General features: G+C 42.1%; 1 protein-coding gene across 1 annotated transcript in view; it reads left to right on the plus strand.

Moving 5' to 3' along the window:
* PLEKHG7 (pleckstrin homology and RhoGEF domain containing G7) overlaps nt 1-17,823 on the plus strand; it is a 46,623-nt gene extending 28,800 nt beyond the window's left edge. Inside the window, exons 10-15 of the mRNA XM_079774078.1 lie at nt 900-1,015; nt 1,359-1,452; nt 7,373-7,452; nt 9,856-10,009; nt 16,441-16,538; nt 17,683-17,823. Coding sequence (XP_079630204.1) covers nt 900-1,015; nt 1,359-1,452; nt 7,373-7,452; nt 9,856-10,009; nt 16,441-16,538; nt 17,683-17,790 — 650 coding nt within the window. The 3' untranslated portion in view covers nt 17,791-17,823. The remainder of the gene's footprint in view (nt 1-899; nt 1,016-1,358; nt 1,453-7,372; nt 7,453-9,855; nt 10,010-16,440; nt 16,539-17,682) is intronic.
* The last annotated feature ends 1,663 nt before the right edge of the window (nt 17,824-19,486 follow it).

Genomic DNA, 19,486 nt, shown 5'->3' on the forward strand with positions numbered 1-19,486 from the left:
CAAAAGGGAGCAATTCAAGTTTATGATTATCAGCTGTACAGAAATGACATATTTTTTTCTTTTGCAAGTTTAAATGTAAAATGACCATGCAATGGGAGTTTTTTAATTTTTTTGCTCAAATTCTAAAATGACTCAAGGAACTAGAATTAAGCTTATCAACTGAATAAGACAAAAATTCAATTAAAAATAGACTTAAAACTTTTAAAGTAATTTGAAGGTTATTGCTCATTTTAATAGCTTTGTGAAGAAGATAATAGTATCTTTTCTGCAGATTTCTCAATAATATATGGATTTTTATTGTTTGGGAAAGAGATTGCTGTGGCCTTCCTTTAAGTCTATGAGCTTAAAGAGGGTGAATTCTCAAGAATGTCCCTAACCATGTGATTCTACTATGGGTCTGTGATTTTCCCTCCATGTTCCCCCAAATAATTTCAAAACCTCAATAACAATGTTATTATAAAGTGTTGGAAAATTAATACAACGCTTAAAAAAAAAAAGCTTTTGTCAAAACAAAGTAAATATCTTTATCATGAAGCAAACGTATGTTTTATAATTAGGACAAAAATATATGTTGGCCCTTTTTCCCCCCTCTAATTACAGGCTATGTGGTGTAGGGAATAAGAGAAAGCTACCAGGGACTTTACTTGTATTATTTAAATAAAAATGCATAATACATTTCAACTTACTTTATTAAATTTTATTTTTCTTTGCAAGAGGCTGATTTCAAATTAGTGAGTTTTTCTAAGACGTTTAAACTGCAAGCACTATGTTAAATGAAACTAAGGTATGGTTTGGTTCTGGGGGCAGTGTTTCTAAGTTATTACTGTACATCTTGGTTAAAATTTATGCTGTAATGTCACGTGAACTTAAAAATATATTGAATGTGCCTTGTCTTTCAGGGGATCTTGAAGGAAAAGTGAAGTGGCTTGACAATTTTCAAAAATTTAGACATCTACAGGAGATTATAGTGTGGCCTCCACTCTGGGATAGAGACAAAAGGTTTTTCATTCCAGAGGTACAAAAAGGATCCATTGGGACTTATGCTTGGCATTCCGTTGGGAATACACTAGTCTTTACAAAGTCCCCAGCTGTCCACTTGGATATTAAATTTAGTTTTATGAGCAAGAACGACAGCTTTTTACCACGTGGCCTTGTATGTGGGGAGGCTGACATCGTCACACCATTCTTGGGGCGGTCCTTCTGAGGGATGTGCTCATCCTCTCCCATTCCCGTGTCCATCTCCCGACGTGTCTAAATGTCTTGAACTTTATAGACAGAGTGCACTGCCCCAGCTCCTGGGACCTGTCCTCTTCCAACCACTAACAACCTCTCTTTGATTTTCTCTCTTGTTTTGCAAGTGCCTGAAACACGTTTTTAAAGAGCACATGGCAGAAAACATCCTGTCACCAACCAACAGACACCTTCTCTATGAGGGAAAATTAACTCTTGCAGGTAAATAGCTTTTTCCTTTAAAAACCCAACATCTTTGCTACCATGTAACTTGTCCAGTTGTTGCTAATTGAAGAGTGTAAAGAGTTGTGTTTGCCTATGGCCAAGGCCATGGGAGATGTGAGTCAGAGAATATGCTATGGACTCACACACGTGTCAGCTTGATCGAAGACTTCACAGCATAACTAGCTATGTGCCCTTCATTTCCTATCTGTAAAATGGGATAACTATTTCATAAGGTTGTTGTTAAATTGAAACACACGAAGAGCTTAACTCAAGGTTGGGAACATAATAAGCACTCCACCTCAGCTGCTATCATCATTTTACTCCTCCAATGAGCTGGGCAATCATCCCATCAGTGTTGATTGAGAACCTGTTATGTAACACGTGTTGTGCTAGGCAGGTATCACTGGAGGATACAAGGTCATTATGCTGTATAATCCTTGTCCTCTAGTTGGGAAGCTCCGCTGTAATGAGCAGACCTGCAGGATAAGTTCAGGAAAAAAGAGACACCGTGGTGCTGGGGTACCCCGGAAGGGCTTTCTGTGCTCCATGGAGCAGAGGTGGGCTTGTGGGGGACAGAAAGGTGGAGGTCAGTGATAGGACAGGAGGGAGGACCTCCCAGATGAAGAGCATAGCAGGAGAAAGGGCTTGGAGGCAGAAGCCACCTGGGAGAATAGGCTCTGGTGGAGTGGTTACGAGAGGGAGCCCCGGAGACTGACTGAGCAGGTCACCTCCCAGCTCAGCCTTTTCTGCCTGTGTCACCTTGGCCCATATACAGCAGTCTCCCCGCTTTGTTGTAAATGAGCTAATGGATGTACAACCACTAAAAAATGGTGGACACAAAATCAGTGCTCAATAAATATTCTCATCAGAAAGGGCTGCCTGACCAAACTAGGATTTGTATTCATTCATTTCTTTGTTTCTGCACAAAATCTTGATTGAGCACCTACTGTGTGAGAAGCCCTGTGGGATGTGAGGTTGCCTAGTTATGGTAGCATGAGATCTGGCGGGGAGTGCCAGGCAATAACTCTGTATTTGATACACAGTTGTTGAGAATCTGCTATATTTTAGCTCTACACGTCAGGTTGGAACGTAATCCCTACCTAGCAACTGCCAGCTAGGGATGGTAGACATGCCCGGCATTTTACATCAAAGGACTTTTGCACTCTTTTTCTCCTTCCAGTGAATTATACAGAGAAGTTACACTTAATCCCAAATTATAGGGGAGAAGTATGAGGCTCAGGGAGGTTCTGTATCATGTTCAAAGTCACCTGGAGGTTAACAGCAGAGTCCAGGCTGCCTCAGCCCAGTGGGCTTCCAGAATCATAGCACCTGGCTTGGAAGGCGAACAGAAGGATCCAGCCAGGAAATTGCCAGTGACAAGTGATAGGCTTAAAAAGGTGCTGAAGGAAGAGTCATCAGAAACAATGAACAAAATGGTGTAGAGAAAGAGACCAAAGCAGAGAGACCAGCCCGGAAGCTCCGCAGTGAAGCAGGGTGAGGCGAGACGACCCAGAGCCTGTATTTCCCAACCATTCTTAACCTCTACCAGGGGTAGGGAACGTCTGGCCTTCGGGCCACATAAGGCCTGTGAAATCATTTGGTCAGGCCCTGCCCAGGCATTAGGGGGTGAGTTAATTAAATGTTTGACCAAATATAAGAGGCTAATTTTTTAGTTGATAATTTTATATTTTACTAGAGGCCTGGTGCACGAAATTCATGCAAGGGGGGTGTGTCCCTCAGCCCAGCCTGCACCCTCTCCAATCTGGGACCCCTCGAGGGATGTCCGACTGCCTGTTTAGGCCCGATCCTGGCAGGATCGGGCCTAAACAGGCAGTCGGACATCCCTCTCACAATCCAGGACTGCTGGCTCCCAACTGCTCGCCTGCCTGCCTTCCTGATTGCCCCTAACTGCTTCTGCCTGCCAGCCTGATCACCCCTAACCATTCCCCTGCCAGCCTGATTGATGCCTAACTGCTCCCCTGCCAGCCTGATTGCCCCTAACTGCCCTCCCCTGCAGGCTGGATCACCCCCAACTGCCCTCCCTTGCAGGCTTGATCCCTCCCAACTGCCCTCCCCTGCTGGCCATCTTGTGGCGGCCATCTTGTGTCCACATGGGGGCAACCATCTTTGACCACATGGGGGCAGCCATCTTGTGTGTTGGAGAGACAGTCAATTTGCATGTTACTCTTTTATTAGATAGGATATGGCCACAAATAATTATAAATATCGAAATGGCCTTTGGCAGAAAAAAGGTTCCCCACCCCTGCTAGATCATCACCCTTCCACTTTCATTTGAAAAGATAATAATTTTACATTTTCCTTGATGTTATTTACAATTTAAAAATGTATATATTATGATAAAAATCAAATCAAAATAATGAAGCAAAACACAGCTCTCTGTTCAAATGTATGCCTCGCCCTCCAAAATTGGCCTCCACCTGGAATTATCAGAAGTTTTAATTCCCTCTATCTACCAACTTCCCAACACTGTGAGATGTGCTGGCACATCCTAAAATGTTAGAAATGGGTCTGGATAGAAAAGGATAAATGTGAGAGATATTTCAAAGGCAAAATAGGAGGACTTTATGACTGGCAAAATGGCTGAAGAGGAAATGAGTCAATGCTTTCCAGTGTTGTACCTGAAAGTTCGGTTGACCACACTGAGGGAGGCAGAGGGAGTGGGTCAGGGAGGCAGTCTTAGGGTTCAGGTGTGGGCAGGATGAGAAGCCACATGGAAGTTGGGTGGACAATGACCAACTCTGGTGAAAAGTTATGTTAGACGCACATCCACAGGTCACGTGGCTTTGGGGTGCTTGTCAAGGAAGTGTGGGTGGGAGACTGACCTAAGAAGGAGACTTTACAAAAAGACCCAACTTTTCAGAAAAAGTTTCTTATAGAGTCAAATGTGGTAAATGAATATGAACCTCATCAACATCACTAACTCCAGACACTTGCTTAATGCCATATGCTGTGTGGCTCAGACAGCATCAGAGAGGAGGCAGCCTCAAGTTTAAAGTCACGGGAACTTGGACCCAGAGTTGGAGTGGAGATGTGGTGGGGGTGGGGGTGCTAATGTTTGAAGAAATGGGACATCATTTTGAATGGATAAAGCATTAGACCAAGAATGATGATACCTAACACATAAATTTTGTTTCCAAATTTATTTCAGCTTTAAAAACTGTACTAGTCTAACCAAATAAGTGTATTTTCTCATTCCCAGAAAGTACAAGTTTTTATAACTTAAAGCATAACCAACTTCCCATTGGAAGTCATGCCAGAATACCCTTGGCAAATGTGTTGCTCCACACAGATTGGCATTTCTAAATAGAAAAGTGAGTAAGGTGCAGACAAATAGGATGGTCTGACAGCTGTGACACTCAAAGAACACATGCTGTTCAAGCTGCTGCAGCTCGGAATAAGGCGGTAACGCAGCTCCGTTCTGGAACAGTGCGATGAAAACCCCCGCCCAGACTCGACGAGAAAAAATAAAGACGTTTCAGATCTGGTTGTGCAGCACTTAGCTAAACAGAATTTCAGACTCACAGTGCTCATTAGTTACATCTCATGAAATCACTTGGTCAAGGTGTTTCACTGGCTGTATTAGCTTCAAACTGCCTGGTGATAAATGTGAACAGCTCGATTTTATGCTTACAAGCTTCCTCCTTAACCATCCCCTTTTGCCTGACCGTGTCTACTTGTTAGCACTACCCATTTCTGAATTTATCTTATCTTAAATCTTGTTTACATATTTGTTATGTGTCTGCTTTCCGTAGAATTAAAGCTTCTTGGAGGCAGAGTCTTCTTAATCGTTGACACAGGGTAGCGAGTCAGCATCCGTTGACTACTTGGTGGGACACGAGGGATTCAATAAATAGCTAAAATAATCATCAGTTCCTAGAATATTTTGTAGGACATAGCAGATGCTCGTAGCTTGTTTGTTAAAATAAAATACTTAAAATTAACAAGAAAATAAAACTATTTCATTTTGACAATATTCATCAACCTAATCTATATATGAATGGCACAGAATGAGGAAAACAGCATTTAACACTCCCAAAGGTCTAGTGTTGTCCAATGCCTCCTTCCTAGTGCCGTGTCTGTATTAATTAAGATGTTGGTTCAGCCATTGGAGACAGAGAGAGAAAACAATCACTTCAAAAGACAAGTCTACTTCTCCGGCATGTAAAACTCGGAGCTGTGTGACAGCTCTCCTCCACGGTGTGATTAGGGACCCAGGTTTCTTCTGCCTTTTTGCTCTGCCATCAAGGGGTGCTGCTTTCTTCCGTGTGGTCCCAGAGGAGTCACAGGGTGTCCAGCCAGTGTCTAGCCGGTGGGAAGGGGAAAGGGGCAGGAGAGCAAAGGCCCGCTGTTTAAGGGAATGACTCACAAGTTGCACACTTTTGCTCATATTCCATTGGTCGGCGGAATTTGGTCCCTTGGTCATATTTAGCTTCAAGGGAAGCTGGGAGATGTAGTATTTATTTGCAGGGAATATGTACCCACTAAAACTCAGAAATTTCATTACTACAAAAGAAGGGAAATGTTTTTTTGAGGGACAATCAGCAGTTTTTGCTATAGGCTGATTTGGAAAAAAAAAAAAGTCTCTAGTAGTGATGGAATACAATGTTTTTAAAATATTTAAGGACCAATTCAAGGTTGAATAAAAGGTCTAATTTCTTTTCTATGCAAATATGGAAAGAATCTTTCCTTACTCCAAACTTAAAGAAGTGGAGGAAATAGAAATGAAACCTAAGTATTTTATCTACTAATTTAATCTTAGTCCCCTAGTTTTCAGGGATAAAACTATATGAAAAAGAACTTCTAAAATAATATAAATGAACAAAATAAACAGAACAATGAAAAATATTTACTGATTTTCAAAATATTTACTTTTCGCATCTGTCACATTCCCCTCTGGACAGACTGCCTTTTCCTCTGCAGTCACTTAAATTTAACTATTTCTTCTGCTAACTTCTATGTGATCAAGTTAGAGAAAGGGATACCCTATTCTAATATGTGATTTCTCTTCTACCACTGGCCCCTGACTAGAGAAAAGTAGAAAAGCCTAATTGCCTTAAGTTACTATCAGAAGTTATATCAAAAACGTTTGTAAATATAAAGCTATGTGAAGAATATTTGAACCTGTAAGTTTTGCAAAAAAAGTAGTTGTAATGATTGCCTTAGTCAGCTTTGGCCGCCATAACAAAATACCATGCCCTGGGGGGTTAAGCAACAGAAATTTATTGCTCACGGTTCTAGAGGCTGAAAGTCCAAGAGCAAGTTGCCAGCCTCATTCGCTTTTTGGTGAGGCCCTGCCAGGACCCCTCCTGCTCAAGGCCCACACATGGCTCTCTCTAGTCTCTCCTCTTATGACACTGATCCATCTGCATTAGGACTCCACCTCAAGCCCTCATTCAGTCTTACTTCCTTATTCCCCAAACAGCCACACTGGGGAGTTAGGACTTCATCATATGAATTGGGGGAGGGGGCACAATTTAGTCCACAGCAATGACAAAATGCCCTTTTTGGGGGTAATGCTTACCTTTGCCAATGACCACCCAGATGAGTCAAGAGGCAAAAATCCTGTAAGTTTAATGAACTGATGGATGTGTTTTAGGCTTCGTTGAAACCATTACACTCATCTTCCAAGTTATCTTAGATCCACGTGAAACACATCACAAATACAATGTCTTTAGAGCTGTGAGCTTGAGCTCACGCCACGTCTCTGCTTTAAGGAAGAAATCGATTCAGCACCCTTGCAGGTTTCTGACCCACGTGATCTGATGCCCTGAACTGCTGGCCTGGTGTGCCAGGAAGCCCTGCTCGATTTGTTTCCTAAGGAATTCTTTGGTTTAAATAACAGAAATCCTTCTACTTACAATTTCCAACCCCAGTTTCACTTTCTTTCTCTCCCCAGAAAGTACCAGATTCCTAGATGTTTATCTGTTTCTCTTTGATGATTTCCTCTTAGTTACGAAAACTAAGCGCAACAAAAAGGTAAATTCTGCTATTTCTTAATAAGTCTGCTAAATATGTTCAGAAATGTTTCCAAATAAGTTGTGTTAAAAATACAAAATATTTTCATACATCAAATTGGGATTCACCCTCTAAAAATGGAAACATTACAAAATATTGGTGTTTTATCAATAACAAAAGCAAGTTACATTTCTTAAGGATGTCAAAGGATGTGTACATTTCTAGCATAACTTAGTCCGTATTCTTTTAGGGTAAGTCCCAGAGGCCACAGGACTGTTCCTGGCCTGCCTGATCAAATGCAGCCCAATGCTTTTGTCCATATTGGCCCTTTCCCCTCACCCAAATTGTCCCCCAGTGAACGCTGTGGGGGCCAGGGGGCGGGGGAGGGAGGGGAGGAGGGTGCTCTCTAACCTGTCTGCTGCCATGTGCTGAGGTGGTATCCATCACTCCTTCTGATTCGAAAGCTCAAATCCTTCCTGGAAAATAGTGATTTGGGGGCTACGAGTGGGAGGGAGTCCTGCTCTCTCAGTAGCTACCTGTATATAAAATTGACACTTGCAGAAGCCAGACAAATGTATAGTTGGCATCACAGACAAAATGAGCCAACTCGGGGTTAAAGCCATTAAATCTCTTCCGAGAACAGGGATTTTCCCCATTACTTAAGTATTATGGCCCCTATTGTTGTTGTTACTAATTAAGCCATGAGTATCATGGTCTACTAAAGGCTTTCTATCTAATCTCCCATTTCCCAGCCTGTCCCCTGAAGGGCGTGAGTGATATTATGAAGGGGACCTCCTCTGAGGCACTCAGACACCTGCCCTTAGTTGTAAGCCATCAGAGATATTTAATTCACCCACTTCATATATATACTGAGTGGCCAGATTATTATGATCTTTGAACACATAATAATCTGGCCACTCAGTGTATATCCTATATAATAAAAGGCTAATATGCAAATTATCCCCTCGACCAGGAGTTCGACCAGCAGGCAGGCTGGCCAACTGCCCATGTCCTGGCCAGGCTGGCCGGACCCCACCCATGCATGAATTCATGCACCAGGCCTCTAATATGTGTGTGTATGTATATATATATATATATATATATATATATATATATATATACTGAGTGGCCAGATTATTATGCATTCAGAGATCATAATAATCTGGCCACTCAGTGTATATATTGATTTCAGAAAGGAAGGTAGAAGGAGAGAGAGATAGAAACATCAATGATGAGAGAGGATCACTGATGGACTGCCTCCTGCACACCTCACACTGGGGATTGAACCCATAACCCAGGCATGTGCCGTGACCAGGAATTGAACCATAAACTCCTGGTTCACGGATCTACACTCAACCACTGAGCCACACTGGATGGGCCCACCCACTTCTTTACCAGAAGACTAGCCTGACACACATATAAGATCATGAGACTAGATATCTCAAATCTTTTAAGAACCTAAGCTTCTAGATGATATGTTGGTTAGTTCAGCTCAATAATTTAAGGATCTTTAAGCACTAAAATAGACACCCATTGATCAATCTATAAATAGGTGAATGGTCATTGAGGATGAAATGGATATTTGAGAATATTAAAAATCACAGTTTTGAAACTTAGGTGGCCTTCTCTTGTAAGCTTCCCAGACGTCCATGTCTGAACAAGTCAAGCTCTGAAAAATCTCTATGGCCTTCAAAAATCTCAACACTAAGCACAGCCTACCTTCATATCAAATAATGACTCAAATCTGAGTACATGAGCTCATGGCAGCCTATATTAATATTCTGGTTTCGTGCTTCATAACTTGATCCCCAAATAAGGAATGTTATGTGCTTTAAATTCCTCTGTTTAATAAATCTGGAGAGTTTTATTGACTTCATAGATGCAAAGATAATCACTCAGAGAAGACACTGGGTTTCACTTAAAAAAAATGTTGTGTTTTAAATTCCTCTTTGCAATTAAATGAGCAATATATGTCATGCAAATCACAATCTTTGACACCCTTTAAGAAATTCAACACCTTATATATTCAAAACAATTCCAATTATTTACAAATTATAGAACATGGACTCTACTTAGAGTTAGTATTAGATCCCATGGACAGAGTTGGCCAAAATGAGGCTCCCCTTTCTCATCCACGTCACTCAATGCTTGAGAGAGACACTGGAAATGAAGCGCTTTCCCATTGATGTGATAGTGATGAAAATGTTTCCCAGTTGTAGATGTCACACATAATCTACTCAGGAAGTTAAATTTGGGTATCAGAAACTCTATGCTGTAAATCACTATGTACTTTGGGGAAATGTTTTTCAAGATCCAGGAAGAGCAGTAAGCTGGATTTCAAGCAGTTGTTTCTTAAAATCTATTTAGGGATGTGTACCAATACTCATTTCCTCTTTACTGCATTATTTTCCCATTTAATTTCAGAAAGTTGGAGGCTTGGACACAGGTGTAATGTGTCCTTCACTTACTCCTGAGCTACAAACAGTAATAAAAGAGGGTGGCTCGTGTAAGGTACTCGATCAGCCCATTCCACTCGATAGATTGGTAGTCAAAAGTATTGACCCACTCCACGTGTCAGGTATGTGTCAGTTTTCATCATTAATCTGCTTGCCATCCCAGAGTTTTATATTGGCCTTTTTTTGGTAACAGCACATAAACCAATTTAAGTCTTCATAAAAGAAAATACTGACTTCCTATGTGGCTATGTATCACTCACTCTACAAATTAGTTATGGAAAGAGTGTTGGACTTGGTCTCCAATGCTTGCCTGTCCCAGCTCTGCCACTGCTAGCTATGTGATCGTAGGCAAGGAACTTAAATTTTCTATGCCACAGATCCATCTTGGTAAACAGGGATATCTATGTCAGTGGGTTTCATGAGAATTTCATGAAATAATGCATAGAAAGCACTCAATGAATGATGGCTATTTTTGGTTTTGTTATGTTATCATTATTAGTACTCACTGGAACACCACAACACACCATGCAAGCCTAAGATATTCTACTAAATTAACTATATAGAAAGAAATATGCAAGAAATAATATGTATACATTTGCAGGTATACACATATACATACATGTCATGTGTATAGGTATATAATTTTTATTTTTCAAGCATTTCCTGAGTGTCTACTGAGACCAGGCACTGTGTGAGTGCCCTAGAGTTATAAACAGCCCATTCTTGGGGCAGCTCTCAGAACAATGAGAGATCCGTAAACCCCATCAGGAAGGCCCTGACGCTCAAGGGACTCACAGGACATTTCAGTCTCTTCAGTGCTGGGTGGTCAGGAGGACGCAGGGGGTCATTCTGCCTTGGGTATAGGCTCCTAGGAGACCAGCGAAGCCAGGCAGGAGGGGACTGCCTTTCTGTCCCAAGGGAGGAGCGGGAAAAGAGGGAGCATTACCCATTCCCCTCAATTCCCACCCCAGCAGCCAAGCCCAACATTACATAGTGAAGGAATGACTGAACACACAAACTGATAATAATAACAGCAAACATGGACATCATGGTATATAACTAAGTTATATATGTAAATGTTTTGCATGTGTTCATGTGTGAATGGAGCAAACTCTTTCCCCACTAAGCGGACGCCTGCATCTAGGCCAGAACCTCTATTTCCTTTGTCTATTCTTCTTTCCCCTAAGATTTGCTGAACTGTGACCCGCAGGCCCTAAGGCCTCTTATATCTGATTCCCCTGGGACCAATCACAGAGGGTGTGTGTGTGTGTGTGTGTGTGTGTGTGTGTGTAGGCCAAAGTCTGCATAAGCCAGAAAGCACACCTAAAAAAGGGCATCTCAGGGGAGCAAAACCTTTGCCCATGAGTGCATCCCCAACCCCCACCCAATATGAGCCTCCTCCCTGCTCAGAGCAGTGTAGATGGCAGAAATTCAGTATGTGAGGCCCAGAAATCACTTCCTTCTATTTGTTTAGTAACTTTTTCATGGGGAAAAATGTCATGTCAGTGAGCATCCTAGGCCTTGAATGTATTCCCTCCCTGTAACATGATGGCTTGAGGGGAGGAAGCTGTCAGAGCCCCACGTGGATGAGTGGAAGCAGCTGGGGCTCGGTTTAGCCACAACCCTGCCGGCTTTAAGAACTGGGCTTTATGGGAAATCTGATGTCACTGGATTACGTTGGGAGGTATGTTTCTTCTGCTCTATTCCTTTTTCTTATTCTTTTCTTTTTTTTAAATAAGAACAATACCTTTTAAAAACTACGTCCAGCATTTTTTGTTACTTTCTGATTTGTCACTACCATCTCTTATTTCTGTTTTTTATTTTTTCCTCATTCCTCTGGTCTATTGTTTTCACTGTTCAGGTACAGTACATGAGGCAGAATAGCTGCCGACAGAAAAAGTAAAGGGTGAAAAGAGAAGAGATTGAGCTTTGGAGTGACAGAGATCTGGTTTCAAACTCTGGCTATGCCATGTACTGTATGAGCTTGGAAGAATTAATCTAAGTCTCTTTTCTCATTTGTAAGTGGGAATTAGCTGACCTATATTACACTGTTGCTGTGTGGTTTAAATGACACAAAACAAGGAAAAAATAGATAAAACAGTAGAGAGAGAGAGAGAGAGAGAGAGAGAACAGCACAGTGCCCAGTGCAAAGTAAGTGCTTATAAATGGTATCAATTATTATATTCATTATGTATTACTAGGGGCCCAGTGCACGAATTTGTGCACCTTGAAAGGAACTGTGGGCCGCAAGGCTGCAATGGGCACAGGGGTAGATCTCAGCCCATCCTCCATGCCCCCGCCCAGCCCCTCCCACCACGGCCCCCAGTCCCCTGTCTGCTGTGTGCAAGCAGTGGCTCCCATGCCGGCTGTGGGTACAAGTGTGGCTGGCACTGGCATTGGGTGTGAATACCAGGCAGGACCGTAGCAGGAGCAAAGAATTTTCAGTAAGCACCAGAGGCTCACCCCGATGACAGCGACCAGTGCCCTGCCTTGGTCTGGCACCCTCACTCACCTGCTCCACCATCTCACTGCAGCCAGTGCCCACCATGTTCCGCAAATACCCCCTGATGGTCAGCGCACATCATAGCGACTGGTTGTCCAGTTGTTCAGTTGTTCTGGTTGTTCTGCTGTTCAGTCTATTTGCATATTAGTCTTTTATTATATAGGATTATATTAGCACTAGAGGCCCGGTGCATGAAATTCGTGCACGAGGGGGGGTGTCCCTCAGCCCAGCCTGCACCCTCTCCAAACTGGGACATCCCTCTCACAATCCAGGACTGCTGGCTCCCAATTGCTTGCTTGCCTGCCTTCCTGATTGCCCCTAACCACTTCTGCCTGCCAGCCTGATCACCCCCTAACCACTCCCCTGCCAGCCTGATTGATGTCTAACTGCTCCCCTGCCAGCCTGTTTGCCCCCAACTTGCCTCCTCTGCCGGCCTGGTCACCCCTAACTGCCCTCCCCTGCAGGCTTGATCACCCCCAACTGCCCTCCCTTGCAGGCCTAGTCCCTCCCAACTGCCCTCCCATGCTGGCCATCTTGTCGTGGACATCTTGTATCCACATGGGGGCAGGATCTTTGACCACATGGGGGCAGCCATCTTGTGTGTTGGAGTGATGGTCAATCTGCATATTACTCTTTTATTAGATAGGATAGAGGCCTGGTGCATGGGTGGGGGCCAGCTGGTTTGCCCTGAAGGGTGTACCGGATCAGGGTGGGGGTTCCCTTGGGGCATGGGGCAGCCTGGGCGAGGGGCCTGTGGTGGTTTTCTGGCTGGCCACGCCCCCCCGGCAACCCAAGCGGAGGCCCTGGTATCTGGGATTTATTTATCTTCTACAATTGAAACTTTGTAGCCTGGAGCGGAGACAAGACCGCTTCTCGCTCCGTGGCTGCAGCCATTTCTGTTGGGATTTATTTATCTTCTATAATTGAAACTTTGTAGCCTTAAGTGGAGGCCTGGGCCGGCCAGGGTGTGCAGAAAGCTTGGCTTCCTCCATCACTGGGGAAACCCAAGCCTCCCTCCTGCTCTCTCTGTGGCTGCAGCCATCTTGGTTGGGTTAATTTGCATACTTGCTCCTGGCATTGGGTGCAATGGGTGTGGCTTGTGGGTGTAGCGGAGTGGTGGTTAATTTGCATATTACTCTTTTATTAGTTAGGATGTTAGGGGAAAAGAGAGTTACTCTTGACCACATACTATCTCCTCGTTTTCTCTTACAAGACCACCCATACATGGTCCTTTTGTTTCTAAAGTCCCTTGTACCCATGTTGCAAACCAAACAAATGAGGGACCCCTTCTGTAACTGAGAACTACAGTTACAAGTTTTGAGGAAAACAGATTCCAGGAGCTAGCTAAGAAAAGCCACCTGCTCTTCAAAGCCTCACTTGCTACAGGGAATTTATGAGGGAGTAAAACAAACACAGCCAAATCCTTCCCTCTCCCCAGAAAGTCATTTTAATAGGTTTAAGCCCTCTCTTCTCAAATAAGCTGGACAGAATTCCATGGCATTAACAGATATTGTGGTAGGATTTCGGAATTATGAGTTTTAGACAGTTATGAGTATAATTTGTGATACTGGAGTAGTTCTTGCAGGTAAGAAAATAAAAGTCTTGTGTTTGCTTTGATTCTGAAGTGAGGCCCAACCCGCTTCAATGAGTCTGAATTAAACCCACAGCCTCCAATAGAAATGATGGTGGACAAGCAGCAGCTTAATGATGAGCCAGGAATAAAGCACTCTTCTAGAATCTTTCTACATACTTGACACAACCAGGAGGCACCCTGCTTTGATTTGTTTGTTGTTAAGCATTAATCAACTGTAGAAAAGATGTATAGGTGCAGAATTTTATTGTGTTGTATTAATAATTCAACGAAGAAGCTTTTATTTTAAGAACTCCTGCTATATCTATATATATAAAAGGCTAAGTGCCATCGCATCCAAAACAACTGAACAGATGACCTAACAGGCTGTGTGGGGTGACCAGGCCAGCAGGGGGGTCAGTGAGGGGTGACCAAACAACCGAGCAGCAGGCTGCATGGGATTACCAGGCCCATAGGGGGGGCAGTTGGGGACAACCAGACTGGAAGAGGGGTCAGTGAGGGGCAACCAGGCCAGCAGAGGGGGACAGTGAGGGGTGACCAGGTTGGCGGGGGGGGGGGGCAGTTGGGGGTGACTACGCCTGCAGGGGGGGGCAGTTGGGGGTGACCAGGCCAGCAGCGGGGGGGGGGGGAGGGGGGCAGTTAGGTGCGATCAGGCAGGCAGGCAGGTGAGCAGTTAAGAGCCAGTAGTCCCAGATTGTGAGAGAGATGTCTGACTGCCGGTTTAGGCCCGATCTTATCGGGCCTAAACCGGCAGTCGGACATCCCCTGAGAGGTCCTGGATTGGAGAGGGTGCAGGCTGGGGCTGAGGGGACACCCCCCCCACCATGCACGAATTTCATGCACCAGGCCTCTAGTCTCTATATATAAAAGCCCAGCGACCAGAATGGCAGAACAACCAGAATGACTAGAATGACCAGTGGCTATGACACGCACTGCAGCAGCCAACCTGCCTGATCCGGCCCCAATCGCCCTCCCCCTCCTGGCCCAGCCCCCAATCGGCCCCCAACACCCTGATTGGGGGCAGGGCTGGCCGGCCAACCACCCATGGTCCTTCCCCCTGGCTGGCCAACTGCCCGCAGCCCCTCCCCCCCCACCGGCCCTGCCCAATGGGCCCCCATTGGGGCGGGCCAGCCGGACCCCACCCATGCACAAATTCGTGCACCAGGCCTCTAGTGTGTGTGTGTGTGTGTATATATATATATATATATATATATATATATATATATATATATTTTTTTTTTTTTTTAAGTGTCTGCTCTGGCTGGTATGGCTTAGTTGGTTGGAGCATCATCCCAGGCACCGAAGGGTCAGAGGTTGGATTCTCAGGGAACATACACAGGTTGTGGGTTTGATCCCCAGTCAGGGCATGTACAGGAAGCAAACAACTGATGTTTCTCTCTCACATCGATGTTTCTCTCTCAAATAAATTTTAAAATATATTCTCAGGTGAAGATTTAAAAAATATATATATATTTTTTTAAAGGTGTCTGCTCTCCCACCATTCTCTGTCATTTCTTTAAGAGGCCAGAGAAGAAATGACAGAAAAGACTTATTATATATATCTATATATATAGATAGATAGATATATACATATATATCTATATATATATATAGATATATATAATTATTTTTTTATTGATTGTTTTACAGAGAGGAAGGGAGAGGGACAGAGAGTTAGAAACATCAATGAGAGAGAAACATTGATCAGCTGCCTCCTGCACACCCCCTACTGGGGATGTGCCCACAACCAAAGTACATGCCCTTGACCGGAATCGGACCTGGGACCCTTCAGTCCGCAGGCCAATGCTCTATCCACTGAGCCAAACCGGTAAGGGCAAGACTTCTTTTGCAAACACAGAAACCATGGCAATGTGTGTTTCTTTTGTTTTGTTTTACATTTCACATACTTTGGTGGATGTTGGATTTTGAGTCTTTTTTTTACTTTTGTCTTTTCTTACCCTGTTGTGAAGCATTTAGGTGGTTTTATATTTCTGCTACTTCTCAATTTGTTTATAACCCTTGTTTTGATGTGGCTTCCTTTTAAATACAAAAATAAATAAAACATTTTAGTAAGGGGTCTAAAAAGAAACAACAATCCCATTGTTTTCCATATTTTAATTACCTATATTTTACACATACAAAATCCACCTAATATGCTAAGCTTCTTCCTTGAGTAGGAGCCCACTTTCCATCAAATGCCATAATTGCATTTCATCAAGCCCTGGAAGTTGTTAGTTAAGGAAGAAAGGGTTTCCTTATTTAAGTGGGTTCCATTTGGACATAGTAGTGAAGTCTTGGTTTTGAAATCAGACTTTTTTTTGGTAACTTACAAATATCTCCCACCTTCATTAAAAGAAAAAACACACACAAAAAAACCCCTCTAAGTTCTTGGAGAACTAAGACACTGTTTGGATTTCATATTAAATGATATGGCTTTTTGTCTTTGGATCTTTTTCTAGTCTTTGGACTGAGAAATGCCTTCCTTATTCAACATGAAAGCCGATATCGACAGTGTATAGCAGCATTCTTATTACAAGCCCAAACAGAGAACATCAAAGTATGTATTTTAATTTTGTAGGCTTTGATTCTTTAAACTTGATGGAAGGGAAAATCTCACCCCCAGTCTAAGTAAAGGTGAATGGACAGTTCTGTGTATTTCCCTCACCTGCTTTGGAAAGGACAGACGTTGGGAGGTGGGGAGGAATTAGGGACATCTAGTCCACATCATGTTCAGAAATCTCAAGGTGACAATCCCCACCACTCACAGAGTTGACACAGCCCCTCTCATTTCTCCTGCGGCAAAAAGCTCCAGAACGACTTCTGATTCTACAGTTTCCATATGAAATAGGGGAGGGCTGCTTTGGATTGTATGATTGGCTTTTAAGATGCTCTAATCAGTTTCCTAAGTCCTGCAAATAATGTGATGTTAACTTAAGTGAGGGGCTGCTGCAGCAATGAACCGTGACAAGAAGTCTACTCTTTGACCTTTGAAAATAATGCCACTGTTTTTACAGCAATGCAGTTGAAGATAGGCTGCCTGACTATATGATTCCTCTATCTTAGAAGTTTTCATTTTTTATCTTTCTTCTGGTAGGCTTTCATCACAGTAAAAGGGGGGCCAGACAATGAATGCAATATTGCATTCTCCTTAAGGACTCAGTTTCCTGAGTCATCTCCCTCAACCTGTTTTTCAAATTATATCATTAAAGAACTTCTATTTCCAGACAAAACGGAAATTTAATGTTCAAACTATTTATATTCTAATTAGTCACAATTGATTATTATGGTTCTTTGATTACTTATGACTATTTATCCCAGTGGTCAGCAAACTGCGGCTCGCAAGCCACATGCAGCTCGCGAGCCACGGTTTGCCGCTCTGTTGACTAATGAGTTTGCCGACCACTGATTTATCCCACTTGCATAACATACTCATTTAATCCATTTGCATTTTCATACATAATTAGAGATATTGATGATATATTAGATGTAAGAAAGAAAATGGGAAACATGCAAGTGTTTCATTAGTCCTCAGTTTTAAAGAGCAAGTCAATAAATACAAGGGAAAAGATTAATCTAAAGTGTGAAAAAATTGTCAGGTTAATATTCTCTCTCCCCCTTTTCTCCCTTCACCCCCACCCCGTGTGTGTGTGTGTGTGTGTGTGTGTGTGTGTGTGTGTGTGTGTATTGTTTTTGTTTTACAGAAAACATGGATGGCACAAATAACAGCAGCAATCTCTTGCTTCACCAAGAGTCAGGAAACGAAGAAAATATCTTTCTTCACATCATCCACAGAATCCTCTGAAATTTAGGGACCTAAAACTAATTTTTTAGAAATGAGAGATAAAGGTATTCTTTCAAACTTTTGTAACACTTAGTGATGAGCTAGAAGAAAACATGTCTTTTAAAGGAGTTCCAGGATTTGAGTGAAGAAAATTCTCAGTACAAAGGAATGATGACTGCAACAAATTTGAATTCTGGGGAATTTCTTGTCAAGTATATACTGATATCCAGACTACCTTAAAATGCTTCAGTCAAACTTATAAGAGGTGTGAGTGAAGTGTGATGCTGTTATAATTTGTAAAGGGTGAGTGATCAGATGAACGGAGTGGCAGGAGGAAAATGTTTGTGTCCAATAAGAATTCTAGCATCTTACTTTGTGTATATCTATAATGAAACCAACCTCCCTACATGGCTTGTAAATCACTTACTGCTTTATAGTGCTGCCTCACACACAGATCATTCTTTTGACACAAAGTTTGATTGCTCTTTTAATATATTAAGTGATAAATAAGGTCCTCATTTTAATAGCAGTTTTTAAATTCCAATTCTCCAACAGTTCACTTATCTCAGGTATATTTCATAATACTTTAACTTGGAATTTGAAAATCCCAAAGACTAAACTCCCATTATTAAAAAATAAAGTATCTGTTCCAGTTTTACATGTGAACACTTTTACATGGGAAATTGTCTTAGGAATAGTAAAAATATCTTTCTCTAAACCTCATTTTTAAAGAATGGTTTGTCATAAAATTATTTTCTGGTTTTGAGGAGGATGTGGTTGTGTGTTTTACCATAGTACAACCACCTAATTTTACTTAGCAGGATTTGAAATTTCATTAAATTTTTATTTAAAAAGGCATCTTGAATTATTTTATTATCATATGGTTAGATTATATCAAATGGAAATCCACAAATTTCAATTTCAACCATGGTGTCTATTTTATTATCATATGGTTAGATTATATCAAATGGAAATCCACAAATTTCAATTTCAACCATTTGTGCAATTTCCAAAATGGAAGTAGTAAATTTATCAACCTGGGATGCAAGACACGATATCTTAACTGACCTCTTCAAGTTGGAGAATGGGACAAAGAGGATGATGCTTAGGGAAGTCATGTGTACAGTTAATGCTTTGAAGAAAAGGCAAATTTCACCAAACAGCTGCCTGTTTGTATAGACAAATGTACCACAAAGGCTCTTGTGCACAGACCAAGCATATTGCAATGGAGGGTCATCATCTTTGTGTAATAATGTCAGAAATTTGGAGGAGTAAGTGAAAATAAAAGGAAAATCTGGAAAGCAATAACTACTGTTAAAGGCTACAAATAAATGAGAGGGAGAATAGACTTCAAGTGAATTCCTAGAGATGGGACCTAGATGACATTGAAAGCAATTTACATTTAGGAGAAGACAATACTGACTTATGCAAGAAAAGACTTAGGAAAACAAAATATATATATATTAGAAAAAAATTAACAATCATCTTACAGAGATTTTTAGATATAAGCTGACTTTGGAGGACAATGGACTAGAACTAGGCAATCTCTCAAGAATCCTTTAGTCCCATGATTCCAGTAACCATGTATTTATATGTATAAAGGACTAGTTTCTTCCTAAAATATCATTAAAGGAGACTGACTAAATTAACATCAAGAATGTAAAATAGCTTAAGAATACGCTATATACAATAGCCAATATGTGGAAAAAACTTTTAATGTCCAC

This window comes from Cnephaeus nilssonii, assembly GCF_951640355.1.
Source record: "Cnephaeus nilssonii genome assembly, chromosome: 6".
NCBI classification, from domain to species: Eukaryota; Metazoa; Chordata; class Mammalia; order Chiroptera; family Vespertilionidae; genus Cnephaeus; species Cnephaeus nilssonii.